Raw genomic sequence first — 15,763 nt, forward strand, 5'->3', positions numbered from 1 at the left:
AATTTGCAGTGCAAAAGAAATTACCCAGACTCACTCATTAGGTTGCTACACTCAGTGTTCCTCCAAATTGCTGTGAATAACAGGCTGTGGGCCATAGCACAGCATGTATCAAGAGCTGCAAATGGTCACTACACCAATGGCTCTGGGGTTAGTTTGTGTTTTTTTGTATAGTTAACTTTTAGCTGCCGTTCTTGTTGAAAAATTAGCCCATGGATCTGCCTCTGAAAGGATAGCCATCCCACCTAAAAGCAAGTTTAGAGATGTAGCAGCAGGAGCGTTTGCAGTGGTGGTGGCAGTGACTCCTCCAATTTTTCTAATGAGTGCATTCAGTTTACACACATGATGCTCTTCTAGCAGCCTGACAAACTTAACTCATCTATTGCTCAAAAATTCAAGCTGTGCTTTTTCCTTCTATATAGCCCTCAAGGATGTACAGAAAATGCTTTGTGAAACTCTTCCAGTATTCTCAGGGCCCAAGAGATGGAAGGAAATCCATTGTTTAGCACCAGTACTATAACCAACAGGGACTAAAAAAACAGAGCAAGGTAACACTTATTTTATGTTACAGCTTTTCAATACTGAAAATGTGGTTTGAAGTTTTTTAAATTTTTATTTGAACACTAAAAGCCACTGTATTATGTTCAATACTAGTACCTCTTAAATTAATTGTAGAATTTGGAACTAATTTCTCAGCAGATCCCAGTACTGAACACAGGCCAGACACTGCATGCACTTTTACAATTATGTTCTCACATCGGAGTGTTTTTTTCTGCCCTACTCACCTATTCCCTGCTTAACAGGGTAGCAAATTTTGGAAAAAAAAAAAAAAAATATTCCAAGCCCAACTATATTTAGGTCCAGCTTTATTTAATAACAACTGCAAATTCAATCAAAACAATACAAAACAAATATACTAACTTAATGTCAGTGTGAAAATTGCAATCAGTTTTTCTAAAACAAAAACTTCAAATTATTTTACAATGATGTGAAGTCAGAACTTCTCTGGAAAAGCCATCATTTCTTCTTTGATCCTGTTTTCTATGAGTAAGGTGAAATTGCTGTCTGTGTTTTGAAGATTGTAGCTGACAAATATCTGTTTTTTGGTCTTGCTGGCTAAAACACAAAACAGAGTATTCAGCCGTAGTTTGCTTTTATATAAAAGTGATGATGGTATCCAAGCAAGCGTTTTAAAAAGCTGTATCATGCAGATGGCTAAGACAACATTCTCCACTCCTGCTATGCTATGTCTGTGGTAAGTCTATGTAGGGTAAGTCTAGGTAAGTCTATGCTATGAAAAACACAAAGGGAAAGCACACAAGAAAGTGATTAGGCCCCAATTAACAAAGTTCTACTTTATTATGAACCCCTAAAAAGGCCCCCAAAAGTGTGCATCACGCTTGTCTAAACCTGCTGTCAATAATTTCATATCCTTTAACCTTTATTTATATGGTGTCCACAAACACTCCAGCAGGCCTGGAGTTGAACGCAATGAAGCTAAGCACAAGTTCCAGGCTACTGTAATGACAAATACCTAGAGAGAGGTGCTATAAAATTAAGAGCTGCCTCCATGACAGAGCTAATTAAAAGTGAGAAAAATAATGTCCACTGGGGCAGGAAGACTTAATTATCAGACTTGAACAGAAAACACCAAGAAGTGTTTTATAAATAAAATGGAATCATAGTAATACAGCAAATTTGTAACTCTCTATACACTGCTAAAGCTAAACTTTGTGAAGAATGTACAAAAAATAGAGGAAAAACAGGCACTATATTTAAACTGAGTTGTGTAAAACAGAAGACAAAATTGGTATTTGGGTCACAGATGTTCCTGGCAGGAAGTGAGCTCAGAGCTGACGATCCCAGGGAGAAATCAGACTGTTATGCTGAATATTCAAAAATATCATCTGAATTTAAAAAAATTAAAATTAAGACACCAGAACTCCTAATATCTCAATCCTTTTTAAATGGGAAAGTTAACTACAAAAACATATATTTAGATATAAAAATGTACTTAAACAGCACTTTTGAGGCATTTTCATTATGCAAATCAATTTATTATTTTCTGTTCTAACAGGTTACCAGCTTCCTGGCTTAGCAAGCAGAGTTGCTTCTGAAATGTGACAACTCATTTGCCTTTTAAAATTTGGTACTACGCAATGCTGATACAGCACAGCACATTGCTCTGCAAAAAAAAAATAGCGCTTGGCACCAGATTTTGTGGTATAAAGCAGCATGTTTGGTAAGCACTAGTGCTTCATCATCATACCCTAAATGAATGCAACACTAATTCTGAACTAGTTAATACTATTATCCTATCTAACAAAGCTACATCATACACTGCAATGTCAAAACTCAACTTCTTAATTATGTTTGCCTAAGATCCAACTGAGTCTCTGTGATGCTGTTCCCAGTCCCTGGGACACTGAATCCCTCAGGGCTGCCTGTGCTGAGGGGCTCTGCTCCCAGCAGGAGCTTTTTTGTCCCCACTTCCCTGCGGATTCATTTGGACACATGAACTCTTGTGAGAAGGACAGAAGATCTTACGCCTTCATGGCAGACTATAGAGTAAAGCAGAAAACCGCGAAAGACAAGGCTTACCTAAAAAACTTCAGCAGAGCTGCTTCCCGCGCAGCCTGGCTGCTAACCCCTGTTGCACCAGCCCCTCAAAGCGGGGAAAAAGCTTCCTCAACAGCTCATCATCCGGGACGTGCTGAGTGCCCAGAGGCACTCTGGCAGCACAGACCTGCTCCTACAACCTCAGGGACAGGGCCAAGGCCCAAATCTAAGCTTGAAGAGGAGCCCAGTGGGAGCAGGAGAACGGACAGGACAAGTGTTAGGCAAAAGTTTGTAGACAGTTTGCGCTGGAAAAAGAGGTGATGGAGGGGAACTGAGAAAGACTCAAAGGAGAGGTTGAGGTGCTCTTCACCAGGAGTCTGCCAGTGCCTACAGAGGGAAGATGAAGACCTTGTGCTATTCAGCAGTCACTGCGGCCGAAAGCACTGTGATTTCAGGATATGCAGGTAAGGGAGGCACTAATAGACAAGACTCTCTCAGAAATCAGAATCCACAAACCTACAGGAAACAACCTTTTCAGATTTGTGTTTCTTGACTAGTGAGACACATCTCCTGCCAGGCAGGGTGGTGAGAAACAGTCCCTGCACCTAATACAAACAGATATAGATAAAAATAGGTAGAAAGAGGAATAGGAACATGGCAAATCATGTGTCTTCAGTGATAGAAAAGAAAAAAAAAAAAACAAACCAACCCTGAAAGAAGGGAGAAGATAGAGCCAGCACACCAAGTGCAGCTGTTCTGGCTAGGACCCCTACCAGGCTGTAAAGAAAACAACAGGAGAATGCGTACACTGATGCACTGCAGCGCTGAAACTCCTGCTCCAGGGCAGGGAACCTGATAGTGTAGGAACAAAAGGCAGGTGATGGAATGTGGCTGGGAAGTATAAGAAATAAAAATACTTATGTTCAAATGGTATTGTATGCTACTTAAGTTAGTGCCTGTGAAGACCAGAATGAAAACAGCATGTAAAAAATTGTGACAGCATGGAAAAAAAAGATCCTGCCTACCTGAAGATTTCCACATGGCAGGACAGTTAAAAAGACTACTTTGGAAGTGCAGCTACAAGTTAGGATTGGCTGAGAATAGCATCTCTGTTGTACAGAATTTGTGGGAGTAACAAGGATTTAATTTCCCAGAGGAAAACTTACTGGTAATAGCAAAGCTTCGTGTTCCTAGTCAAGGCAGAACACAGATTTCCTTACCGAGCACTTTGTGGAACAAAGAAGATATAGAGATGCTTAGTGATCATCTTGTGGATCCACTGGTTTCAGAAGAATAAATAATTTTGGAATAAGTGACCATCAGCCGACTTAAATTGCTGGACTGACAAAAGCAAGCCTGAAAACTTAAGGTGTAGGACTTCAGAAGGAAGATCTGTTTCTCTTCTCAAAACTCACTTATGATCAGGTGAAGAGGAAGCATGTAATTATTCAAAGCCAGAAGTGTATTGTTGGCTTTCTCTTCACAACCAAAGGTGAAAAAGGTCTACAGAACTTCCTCAATACCATATAACTTAAGCAGGATAGCATGAGTAAGAGTTTTATCTGTAACGAATATAAAAGGGACTGACCAGCAAGGAAAACTGCAACTGCGAGGTCAGATGGCACTTATACAGAAGAACATTGCCCAAAAGCCAAGCTGGGCCACAACTGGCACAGAAAGCTTAAGAGAAAATAATGAAAGATACTTACAGCACAAATAGAAGAAAATAGTAAGGTGCATTACGATCTGAGGATAAAGAGTAACCGTTATCCCAGTACCAAGCAACACTATCAGTTCTCAGTAACAAAGTATGTGAAATTAGCAATGCAAAAGAGAAAAGGATCATAACAAAAAAGCAGACAGACCACTTACTGGGAGAAAAATCAGGGGACTCACACAGCCTCTGTCCTAGAACACTAAAAGCACTAATATAAGAAATTACAAGTTATTACCAACCCTAGCTAGGAAATCTGTAATAAATCTTTAAGAGTGAAGATAACACAAGCGCTAAAAAAAAAGAAAGACAGGACAGGATGGGAATCACCGAGATGACTTAGAGCTGTTAGCTGGATACCAGTGCTACACAGAAGCTTAGAGCAAGATTGAGAAGAAATTAGTAAGGAGGAGACCAAACAGAAAATGGAACAAACTGGTACACTTTACCCAAAATAAACCCTCTCTGACTACATTTTACTGATTTCTTAAGGATAATGCACTAATTACGCATAAAGAAATGATGTTGTACAGTTATTACTTAAAATGGAAATTATTGAACCCTGTATGAAGAGAAAGAGCTGCCCTCAGGGGAGACTACAGCAGTGGTTATTAAAAGATAAGTTATCAGGATGAAGAAAGAACACTAGTACTGTTTTTCAAAGAGCAGTCTTGTCCTTTTTACACATGCGGTAGTGGTCATGGAGAAGAAGCAGGTGTAGACATCTGAAACTGCCAGACAATACAAACTCAGGACATATTGCCCATAATGAAGATCAGCACACAGATAATTAAGAAAGATCACGTGGCCTTCCCAACTGAAACAACAGAAGCACAATGAGATTGAGTAGCGCAGCATCTCGCATTTAAAACTCGGTAAACTTCAGCAGTTCACCAGCTGGAGCTGTGTCAGTTACTGGTAGGTGATGAGAAGTAACCAGCACGATGTACCTCTCAGAGATGTGAGGGCGCTAGGACGCATTAAGCCAAGTATTTCTTTAGAGATACAGGAGTTTGAAAGTTAGCATTCAGACTCAGGAATCTGGCTAGGGCAGCATTGCTCTAGGTATAGCAGGACACTCTTACAGGTGCTGAAAATGGAGAGGCATCCCAAGAGGCGCCTGTTACACGCTGCGGGGACAGTCAGATCAGACACTGCTGTCTGTGAGATGATCCAGGACCTTCCAGGCCAGAACTTCTCAGCATTCGGGGGCTAAAAGGTGCAAGATGTGATGAGGGATGGCTTCATCTTCAGGCAAAACACAGGCACCTTGCATGAGGGCCATCCCCAGCGCAGGAGTGTGACGGAGAGGAGGTCACTGAACGTCCCCCTCGGCTGGCATATGCGTGTGGCTCCCCCTGCCCCACACCCAGAGCCACGCTCGGGATATTAAATCACACGGGTTTGATAATTCTCGAGCAGAGACCGCCGCCAGCTGAGGTCGGCCAGGAGCAGCAGCCCCGGAAGGACAACGGCTGCTGCTCGCCCCTGGGCAACCAGCACGGCTCCCCACACCCCCGTGCCCACCCACACCGGGGGTTCTGGCTCCAATGCCACTAGAAACAGCTCTGCCCAGACCCCACCCGCGTGTTTTTACCCCCTCCACGGAAGGCGAACCCCCTCTCCCCTCTCCGCTTCCCCACCCTACCGCCCCGGATCCGGTTCCCTCCCGCGCCGGGAGCGCGCATCCGGCGGGCCCGCACCTACCCAAGCGCTGGGCCAGGCAGGCGGAGGCGGTGTCGGAGGGATCTCCCAGGAGCGAGGCGGCCACCGGGACGCTGTCCTGCAAGCGGAGCACAGCACAACACAGGGCAGGGCTGAGACCCGGGGGCAGAAGCGGCGGGGGGCCCCGCCGGGCCCCGGGAGAGGCGGCGGGGGGACACTCACGCGGGGGCTGCACATGGCGACGGCCAGGCTGGCGAGGGCGGGCGCGGCGCCCACCCAGAGGAAGAGCGAGTCCCGCAGCCGCATGGCGTGGAAGTGCACACGCTGCTCGCCCAGCCGCCCGCTGAAGTCGTGCAGGGCGATGCCGCCTACCCCCGCCGCCGCCGCCTCCATCTGCCCTTCTCTCCCGGCGCGGCCGCAGGCCTCACTCCGCAAAGCAAGGCCCGGGGAGGCGGTGCTCCGCAGCCCCCGCCCCACCTCCCTCCCCGTCTTTCCCGGGCACCCCGCGGTGGGTGCACGCCCCCTACCCCCCCCCCCGCGGGGGTGGTGATTAAGGCGAGGGCAGCCGCAGGGACGGGGAGACCCCATCAGATGGCGGGTGAGCCCCCGCCGGCGGAGGCACCGCCGGTAAATCGGGGGTTCGGGCGGCTCCCGGGGTTTCAGACCGAGGGGAAGGGGCTGGCGTGATGCTGTGCGGCCTCCGAACCCCCACCCCGGGGAAGGGGAGGAGGAAGGGCAAGGTGACCTTAGCTCCATTCAGCTCTGGAGGGTTTCGGGGTTACAAGGGGGGATGTGCAAGGCCAGCGAGTCTGGTTGGCTGAGCTCCGGAGGGCACGGGGCCGAGAACTGGAGGCCCCGCTGTGGGTGTGAACCTTGCGCCCACCACGCTTTCGCCAGAGCCCAGCTAAGCTGGCTGTCACTGAAAAGGCTTTTCCTCAGCTGTACCCTCTGTGGCTGCCACATGGATGGCCGTGGACCCTTTGCAATTGGGAGTGCGTGTCTTCGCGCCGTAGGCAGGGTGATCGTCTCTGCCTAACGAACAAGCAAGTGAATGATGCAGGTTGGCTTTTTAGTCAGTATTTCCTCTGCCTCCAGTTTCATATGTACTTCTAGAAAACAACATTTCCATTTCCAAATTCTAAAATTTCATTTTCACATTGAATAAATGGTGGGGGGAAAAAAAAGGAGCTGGTCATCACTTTTCTTCCCTAAGCCGCTGCGCTGCTTCTGGCATCTGCTGAAAGAGAAAATCCTCAGCCCTGATAATTTCTGTCCGTGCTGCCGCATCGATGCTAAATCCCGGGAGGCAGCTAAGCCTGGCCCAGCTGCCATACCCTGACATCCCATGGCACAGGATCAGCTTGGGAAGAGGTGGGGGGGGTCGCGGGCCACCTCCTCTGCCCTACATTTGTCACTTGCTGCTCGCACAAAGCATTGTGCAATGTATGGCAGCAGACTCCAGCTGTGCCTGTCCCTCACCTCGCTGCTGCCAGCATCTTCAGTCTTGTGCTGGTCCCCAGATCTCCCGTCCCAAGCCTTCGCCTCCGCATGGGTTGGCCTTCTATGAGGGAAGCATGTGCAGAGGCTGGGGTTTGTGTTGGGGCTCAAAAATCGGCCTCTCCCTGTTCCAGCAGCCAACTGACACTTAGTCTGTGGCAACTGCGGAGATCAGGCAGGCAAAGAGGTGATAAAAGCCACCTTGGAAGGGGGCGAGTGCTGGCTGCGTGCACCGAACGCTTCCCTCTGCATCATGTTCCTCACTCTTGCTGGTTGCAGCTATGGGTTCGGTCTGCGCTCAGCTGGCAGCTTTACCACCGCGCCTCCCCCCCCCCAACTCTTGCGGCATTGCAGAAATAAAAATCTAAGCACTGGATAAAATATCTGCTGGGAGCCTTACAGGTGGTGAGATTACTGTGATTAGGCACATGCAGGCAGTGGAGGAGATTTGCCCTAGGATCGCTTGATCAGAAGAGAGAAGCAGGCAATTTTAGGACACATTTCAGCTGAGCTGCTTTAGATCTCTCTTTTCAGCAAGAAGTATCCTCTCCTGACCGATTTCCATTGACTCCAAGGGAGGGTAGGGTGAAAGGTAAGAGGTGCGAGGCTTTGCAGGCAACTTTATTCACATAGGTAAATCCCTCTTTAAGTGGCTGGAGCCAGTTTCTCTACTACAGCGGAACAGAGTTGCTTCTGCAGTGGAGGATCTGCTCTAACAACGTTCCAGCCCAGCCTGTCTCTTCCCACCACATAGAAATTTGGGCCTTCTTGTGTGCTAAACCTATGTTTAAATTATCTGCTGGATTGAAGTAAGAGTATTCTGTTTTCTTACCTCATCTTTCCACATCAAATACAAGTTTCTTGTCTTGCTTCCAAGGTAGTCTACAGGTTTGCTTCTCCCTAGGAGCCCGTATTTCCTCATGTTCTGATCTGTTCCCCTTCTCATCAGAAATTTTCTCCAAAGTGCTTGTAGCTTTCCTTGGGATCCTAAGCCCTGCAGACCTCTGAAGGTAAGCCACAGGGTTCCTCTGCACATAAGCAGTTCCACGTATTTAAGGCTTTTCTGTGAAATAGCTGCTGTCTGTAGGTCATGCTAAATCCTTATTTCAGCTCAGAAAAGGAAAAACATTCATCTAGCAATAAAATGCTGAGTAAGCATTCTTATTTACAATGCAGGTGTGAAGAATGAGTGGAGCTGTGCAGAACCAGACCATCAAGTTTCCTAATTTCAGCACTGCAAGGCCATCAGAGCCCCTGCAAAATGAGAGGGGAAAGCTATCCAGCAGCTTATGGAACCTCTTGCACTTCCTTTAACGTGCTCATCTTTTTTCTGTGGCCGTGAAAGCAGGGCCCATTAGTCTGCCTTATTTGTCAGGTGTGAGGCTAGAATGAGCCTCAGCTGCAGTGAGACACCAGATAGCAAACTAATGATAAAGCAAAGGTACTGTAGCAAAAGCACTGCATGTGCCTATGGATCTGTGTAGATATTGCTGCTCAGATGAGGTCCAAGCCCCAGGAGACAAGGTTTAAAGTTATGTACTTCTATGCTCCTTGCGCTTCTCCAAAAGTTAGGTTGCCTACAGGAGTTACTAGATCCTAAACCCTGACTTTTACCACGTGTCCTCTCCACTCCAGTACAGTTTTAAGTCAGGAGTAAATTTTCCTCCTGGTAACTGAGGAGTTAAGAAGAGATGTAAAGTACATAGTTATGAACTGGCATGTTGTTGAGAGAAGCAAATGTTTTCTAATTCCAAAATGCATTCTGCGCTTTTGCTCCTGCATGAATGAAGTGTGAATCTGACACGTGAGAAAGCAGTTGACCATTAGTGTGTGTCAGTGAACCCTCTGTTGATGCCTCAGGACACGCCAGTTTTCTTGATTTGTTGTCCTTTTGCAGAGGAGTAAATGACTGCTCGATAAAGCCAAGTGAAACCTCCCAGCCGCTCCAGTTAGCCTTTGTGGTACCCGGCTGCTGCAACAGTAGCTGTGCTGCAGCCCCAGGCTTTCGGGGGCCCGCTTTGTGCTGAGACTCGGAGACTCATTGTATGTAGTCTTCCCTCAGTGGCACGGGTGGCTGAAGGGGTACTTTTCTCTCCCTGTGCCATTGGAGCACCCAAGGAGCTGAAAGAATACTTCCTTTTTTTTTTTTTGTCATCATTGGATTGTTTTTCTCAGCTGGATCAGTCCTCTGATCTAGCTTGCTCTGCTAGCGCTGCTCAAATACTTGTGCTGGCATCACGGAGGGCAGCGTCAGGCAAGCATGGGCAAGCAGGAGTGGGAGAAGTGTCTCTGCTTACACTGTACAGTCACCATGGCTGTGATGCTGCAGCCATCTAAATCACTTTTAGGTGGGGCTGCCCCAGTCCTGCTTTCTAGCGCTCATCTGGTATGATGGTGAGTCAGTTTGTGGAACCAAATTGGTCAAAAACTATTCCTGGGATCCTGGGATGGGATGTTTGTTTAGCTGTGATAGGCAGCTGCTCCTGAAATATCCAGCCATGGCCACAGCGCTCTCTTAACCTGAGGGCTCAAAACACTTTATCAAGTATTAAGCAGCCTCACTTACAGTCCCAAAAAAGAGGCAGGAAGGGAATCCAGGCTGGAACTTTTGAAAGAGTTGTAGAGAATGGGGAAATCAGACTGGTGAACTTGTATGGAAATCACAGTTTAAGAGATCTGTAAGGGAACTGTACCAAATTCATACGATGAATCTCATGATCCAAAGCAACATCAAGGCCAGCCCCTGCATCCCAAAAAGCCCATGTCTGAAAAAGCACTCATAAGCAAATGCAAAATGTAGGTTTACAAACAATTTGACATCTGCAATAGCTGCTAAGACAATAGCAGAACTGCTATAGTGACTCCTCAATGCATCTACTGGCACCTGGGCAGGCATTGCTCCGAGGAAATCCAGTTTCTGATTTCCAAAAGACTTAAGGTACCAGATTTTTCTGTCAAGGAAAACCCTCTTCTTTGTGTGGTTTGTAACCTTGGCTGTTGGGATTTCCCTGCCCGGGTGGGTCGAGGCCTGGGGTGCACGTGGCACGGCGATTGTCTGACGGGCGGCTTGTCATGATCCACTGCGCAGCGTGTTGGACTAGAAATCAGTGCTGTTAGGTTTTGTGCCCAACTGGCACGGTGGCCTTGTGCAAATCCTTTCTACTCTGCTTTGTCTCTCTCCTCTGCAGACCAGAAGAGTACAATAACCCGTGCCTGTCTCCCTGCAGCTGAATGAAAGTCTGTGTAACACAGAGCTCATAAGGACCTTTGTGAGCTCAAACTAAATTTCTGCCCTTACCAAATGAGACGTTTTCCTTTTATTGTCATATGAGTCATTGGAGGAACTTGTCTTAGATCTCTCAGAGCATTTGAGGCATGTGGGTTTCTAGCTGCTGGATGGGAGGCACTAACATGGAGTGACTCATTGGTCCCCTCAGGGACAAGAAGAGGTTTACGCAGTCGACTGGAAATCATATTTTATATGCAGATAGACCGCTTTATGGTGGAGAATCCTGAAGCAGCTTAGAAACACCAACTCTGATGCATAAAAGCCAGCAGCTGTAGAGAGATCTGCAGCTGCAACGGGCTGTGACATACCTGTAACTTGACAGGGAAAGGAACAGGTGTGAAAGTCTAATGGAACTGAACTTTTGAAAGGCTGAGAAGGGAGGAAAAAAAAGAGATAGTATTGAAAAATGTTTTCCCTTATACTGCTCAATTCAATGCCTAGATCTCACGTGACTTACAACACACCTGATGGATCTTGCTGTTTTTCTGCCCTTGGGTCAGCTAGTGGGAGGCAAGGCTGGGGCGGTAACACGTGCAGGGTATGTCGTGTGCTTGAGCCAGAGAGGATGCCGGTCTGCTACTGACTCAAGGGCTGACTTGTCTGCTTGGGTTACAAAGAGTTGTGTTCTTAGCTGTGGAAATCATTGATTTAACATGCAGCGCTGGCAACCACACACACGGAGGTATGACCAAGATTCAGGTTGCTTTGGGAGGGGAATGAAATTCCTTTTTTTGAAACATAGTTTGTTATTGTCATGGTTATGGGACTTGCTGTGCTTCTGGTCTCTTCCCCATGCCTCTGCATGCTTTCCTTCTGCTGATGCCAGAATTTCCATGAATTTTCTTTTCCTCCTTAGACCAGGTCTTGAACTTAATAGTTTCTGTCACAGAGTCCCTTAGCCTGCAGGTCTGACGGGACATGCCTGCACACAGGCAGGTCTCCCTTTCTTAAGCATGCCGGCAAGTGCCTGCCTCTCAGTCTGGTTCTCCGAACAGCCACTCTCTTTGATTACTTTATCAAGTAATGCCATGGCCTTTTAATTTTTCCATTCGCAAGCAAAACTAGCTGGACAAAATCAGCTTTGATTATTTTGCTTCCTCCTCCCTGGATGAGAGGCGAAGCTAACAGGCCTGGCATTGTCCCTTAGCAGCCTTCCAGTGTTCACTCAGAGGTGGCTTAGCTCAAACCAGTCTTTTTCTCTCAGCTTTTCCTTCCTGCTCTGTTGAATACAGTGGTTCAGCGGAAAAAGTAAATATTGCAAAGAGTAGCGTAATACCTGTGCATTATTAGAGAGCAGCCCAACCTTGTCTGATCCATACCTTAGAAAATGTATACTTAGCACTACTGCTGTAAATGCAGAAAAAAAAAATCCAAATATGTGGTGCCTGTTTGCATGACAAGAGAACAGGCAGAATAGTTATGCTGTCAGAACATACTACCCTAGGAAAATGTTATCGGAGTTCCTCTACTGTATTTTCAAAGTCAAGTAGGATCCCAACAGACTAAAGCTGTGGCTTCAAAAACTCTGTGTCCCGCCCTTGAACAGCAGCTGAAAAATACCTTTCCCTGCTGCCTCTCAGAAAGCACGAGAAGTAATCTCCCTTTTCTGCTTGGTGCTTGAAAAAGCTGGGGCCAGGCGCTGTTGGTCCTGTTGTTACAGACAGCGGGTGGACGGTGGCCTTCCCCAGGACTGGAAGGCTTGTATATGCATGAAATTCCGTAAAGGGGCGTTTGTTAGGTATTAGGCAAACACAAATCAGGTGAAAATTATTCCTAAGTCCTGTAGAGAACCGTAAATGGGAACATAGGAGGAGAGAGAGAAGGACAAAGGAATTCGTGGCATTTGGGAGTGATACCTTTCTGTAATACATTCAGGATCTGAGCCAGCCTCTGCAGAAATCAATTGAAAAAGCACCTGCTAGCTCCTGCAAGCTGAAGATAAAGAGTGTAATGATGAACTTCGCTTCACAGCTGTCCAAAATGCTGCAGTTTGGGCTCCTGGGTTTCTGCAGAACACCTTGCTCACGTACCTGCATCCCTACCCGTGCAAATACGAGGCTTCAGCCCACAAAACCCCTGCAGCTTTCCTGGTCCCGGATTTGCTCCCTCCCCTGCATTCCCGCCTACCCCGTGCACCCCGAGTGGCAGTGTCAGCACCAGCACAGCAGCCCTGTGTCACCACACCCCAATTTTGCCACCTTTCCCCCATCGCTGCAATCCCAGTGGCAGGGATTCCTTTAAAGTACTGGGGGAAGGAAGGGCTGGAAACTGTTTTGATCTCTGCCACCGTTCTAGTTTGGCGGGGATGCTTCCAGCTTTAATAAAGCAGATGATCAAAGCCTTTGTGCAAACCCTGCCGTTGGGAGAGAGGCTGTATCGCTGTACTGACAGCACACCAGAGCACTGTGCAGCTCCCCCAAATCCTGCTTTTTCTCAGCTGCAAGCTCTTGGCACCGACATCATCTCCTTCCAGCCCAACCCGGGAGGGCAACTGATGCCAGGGAGGGAGAAATCTTTCCAAATATTCATTTTCTTTTTCCAGTAAGCCAGAGATTTCGTATACATGTGAGTGATCTGGGGCCATTTTTTTTTCAGCCTTCAAAATTGTATTTGTTTCCTTTCCAGTCTTCTGAAGGATGGATATCAGAGGCACCTGAGTGCAGCCGCAGCAGCTGCCTGTGTACAAACTTTGCAATTCATTTGCACAAGGATGCCTTTTGCAAAGGGAAACAGGCAGTGTTAACGAGTTGACAAGCACACTCTTCCTTGCAGCGAGAGCAGAGCTGCCAGCCGCAATATTACTGCAGGGAGGAGAGAGCAGGGTGGTGGCAGAAGACCTTGAAAAAAAAATTGCTTTGTTCAATCTGGTTACAAAGACTCCTGCCTAACCTTAACATAGCAAATCCCAGCTGGCGAAGCAAGGTGATGGATTCAGTAGAAATTCGACTTGGTGACGATACAGGGCAGTGTGTCACTATCAGGGTTTCAAGGATGAGTCCTTGAGCTGGAAAGAAAGAATGTTTAACCAAGAAGGATCAAAGCAGAAAAGGAGTGTTTGCTAGGCATGTGGCTTCTGTATCACTGCCGTTCCAAATTCTGACCTGACGGCTGCAAATGAGGGTCCAACAGTGGTTTTACCCTCTGACACTGCCATTCGCAACCAGATCCTCAAACGATGAAAATTTGCTCGATCTCAGTTCAGCCTGAATACACACACACACACACACACGCACAAAAATCCTGCTTAGGAAAGAAAGCACTAAGACCAGAATTCAAGAGTAACTCAGACGAGTGAGTGAATATTTTCTTTCATGCCTTGCTCTTTTGCTTTTACTGAATTTGTTCCACATGAATGTAGAAACAGCTGCATCAGCACCAGCACCGAGGCTGGAACCTTATGAATATTTATGCCTGGAGCACAGAGCACACAGGAATCAAAATGCCTGCCTGTCATTGGTTCAGGGACCCCAGCATCCGTCCAGCATCTTGCCACGTTTGGGGGCCAGGCGAGCAGATTTACTAGAGAGCGGATCAACTTCTCATCAGCACTCTCACCCGATTGCAGGAAAACTGCCCTTTGCCTCCTACCTGCTCTTTGCTTCTCATCGTTCAATTATTTCCTAATCAGGGGAACCATTTTTCATCTCTCTTTTGCACTTCTGTGGTTTATATTCTCATCTATTAAATACTGTTGGAGACATCATTAGATGCTTGAATTATTTTAATTTGCTTATGTAAGGGCATACCCGTAAGCCTTAATATGAATGAGATGCAACAAGAAATAACACTGACAGGTCCAGCATGTGCTAGGGGGGACAAGTTCGCGACACATGGTGCTAAGCACGTGAAAGGTGTTTCGTGTGCGTGGTGCCAGTCTGACCCACGGAGCCTCCTTTGGGACTTCTTACCGCTGTAATTTTTGCTGATAAGGTGCCGCAGTGAGAATCCTTAATGTGAGGCTGGGGGGGTCCTTTCTGAGAGCGCCCAGCAGGGTTCTGGCCGACAGCCTTGCTCCAGCTTTTGTTTCACTGGAGTAATCCCCACCTTGTTTAATCATGAGTGAGCCAGCAGGTGCAGACACTGCTCTCAGTAAAACTGAAACGTTCACCTATTTTTAACTAATTCACAGAAACAGTGGCTTGTAGCAGCAGCAAAAAAAAAAAAAAGAAAAAAATAATCCCGTGATCTGGTTGAAGCCGGTTGTGGGGAGGATGTGTAGCAGCTCCAGACAGCTACACCAGCAGCCCCCAGCCTCACCCCCGATGAAGCCAGGGCTGCCCCAAGATGGGCAGTGCCGGTGGGGGCTGTGGGGCAGCAGACCCGGCCCCAGGGCCCTCTGGCGAGTGCGGCAGCGCTGCCCAGATGGGCACGGGGTCTGCAGGTACAGCATGGCCACAGCCCAGGACTCGCCCGCTGGGGCTTTTCGGGTGACCAGAGCCCACTCAGCAGCCGGGCTGGTGCAGGCCCACAGCTGATGGTGCGGCCACCCCTCCCTGCCTGTGCACCCCTGTGCGCGCACCACGATCGATTCCGGGTATCGCAGCCTGAAGCCACCTTAGTTTTGATGAGCTCTGGGGTTTAAGCGTTGCACCAACGGACAGGGACAGCCGCTGGTGTGCTGGCCGGGCAGAGAGGGCGGGCTGGCCTTTGCTGCTGCCACAGACGTGTCCTCCGTGTTGATGCACTGCAGTTTTTCTGCTGCCTCCCTCTTTTCTTCCTTTAGGCTCTCACAGCTTTCCGTGCTGGTGCTGATTCTCCTCTGTCCTTAAGCTTAAGCTGTCACTTAAGCTACTGATGATCATGTTCCTGTAATCCTATCTCTGCCTGGATTTATACCTTTTCTTATCGGGCGTGGCACTGCACTGCTGACTTTCCCATAGCTTAGCAATTTTCTCGGGAGACTGGGCAGAGGCTGTGCAGCTGGGCCGTGTCACAGCCAGGACTTTCATTGGGGGCAAGGCTACCGAGGGTCACATTTAGCACAGCTGTGGCACACGTTGGTCCAGCCACTAGTATAGCCTCCAGGCAACTGGTATGTAAAA

General features: G+C 47.6%; 1 protein-coding gene across 2 annotated transcripts; it reads right to left on the reverse strand.

The window, feature by feature from the left end:
- Window positions 1–846: 846 nt before the first annotated feature.
- PSMG4 (proteasome assembly chaperone 4) lies at window positions 847–6,374 on the reverse strand. Of its 2 annotated transcripts, none has more exons than XM_086740277.1 (3): window positions 6,158–6,374; window positions 5,978–6,053; window positions 847–1,109 (listed from the first exon to the last, which is right to left on the reverse strand). In XM_086740277.1, the coding sequence occupies exons 1-3, from the start codon at window positions 6,326–6,328 to the stop codon at window positions 1,039–1,041; spliced, it is 318 nt and encodes a 105-aa protein (XP_086596403.1). In that variant the 5' UTR covers window positions 6,329–6,374; the 3' UTR covers window positions 847–1,038. The 2 variants fall into 2 exon arrangements, with proteins under 2 accessions (XP_086596403.1, XP_086596402.1); XM_086740276.1 differs by having other exon boundaries at window positions 847–1,113.
- Between the last annotated feature and the right edge of the window lie 9,389 nt (window positions 6,375–15,763).

The sequence above is a fragment of the Chlamydotis macqueenii genome, chromosome 2 (assembly GCF_036417535.1).
Source record: "Chlamydotis macqueenii isolate bChlMac1 chromosome 2, bChlMac1.mat, whole genome shotgun sequence".
Lineage (NCBI taxonomy): Eukaryota > Metazoa > Chordata > Aves > Otidiformes > Otididae > Chlamydotis > Chlamydotis macqueenii.

Excerpts from the sequence above, each read along its gene's own strand:
- PSMG4 (XM_086740276.1), bottom strand. The coding sequence starts at position 6,328 with ATGGAGGCGGCGGCGGCGGGGGTAGGCGGCATCGCCCTGCACGACTTC. Across the intron at positions 6,054-6,157 it reads TCGCCATGTGCAGCCCCCGC|GACAGCGTCCCGGTGGCCGC; the intron begins GTGAGTGTCCCC and ends CTCCGCTTGCAG. Across the intron at positions 1,114-5,977 it reads CTGCCTGGCCCAGCGCTTGG|CCAGCAAGACCAAAAAACAG; the intron begins GTAGGTGCGGGC and ends TTTGTGTTTTAG.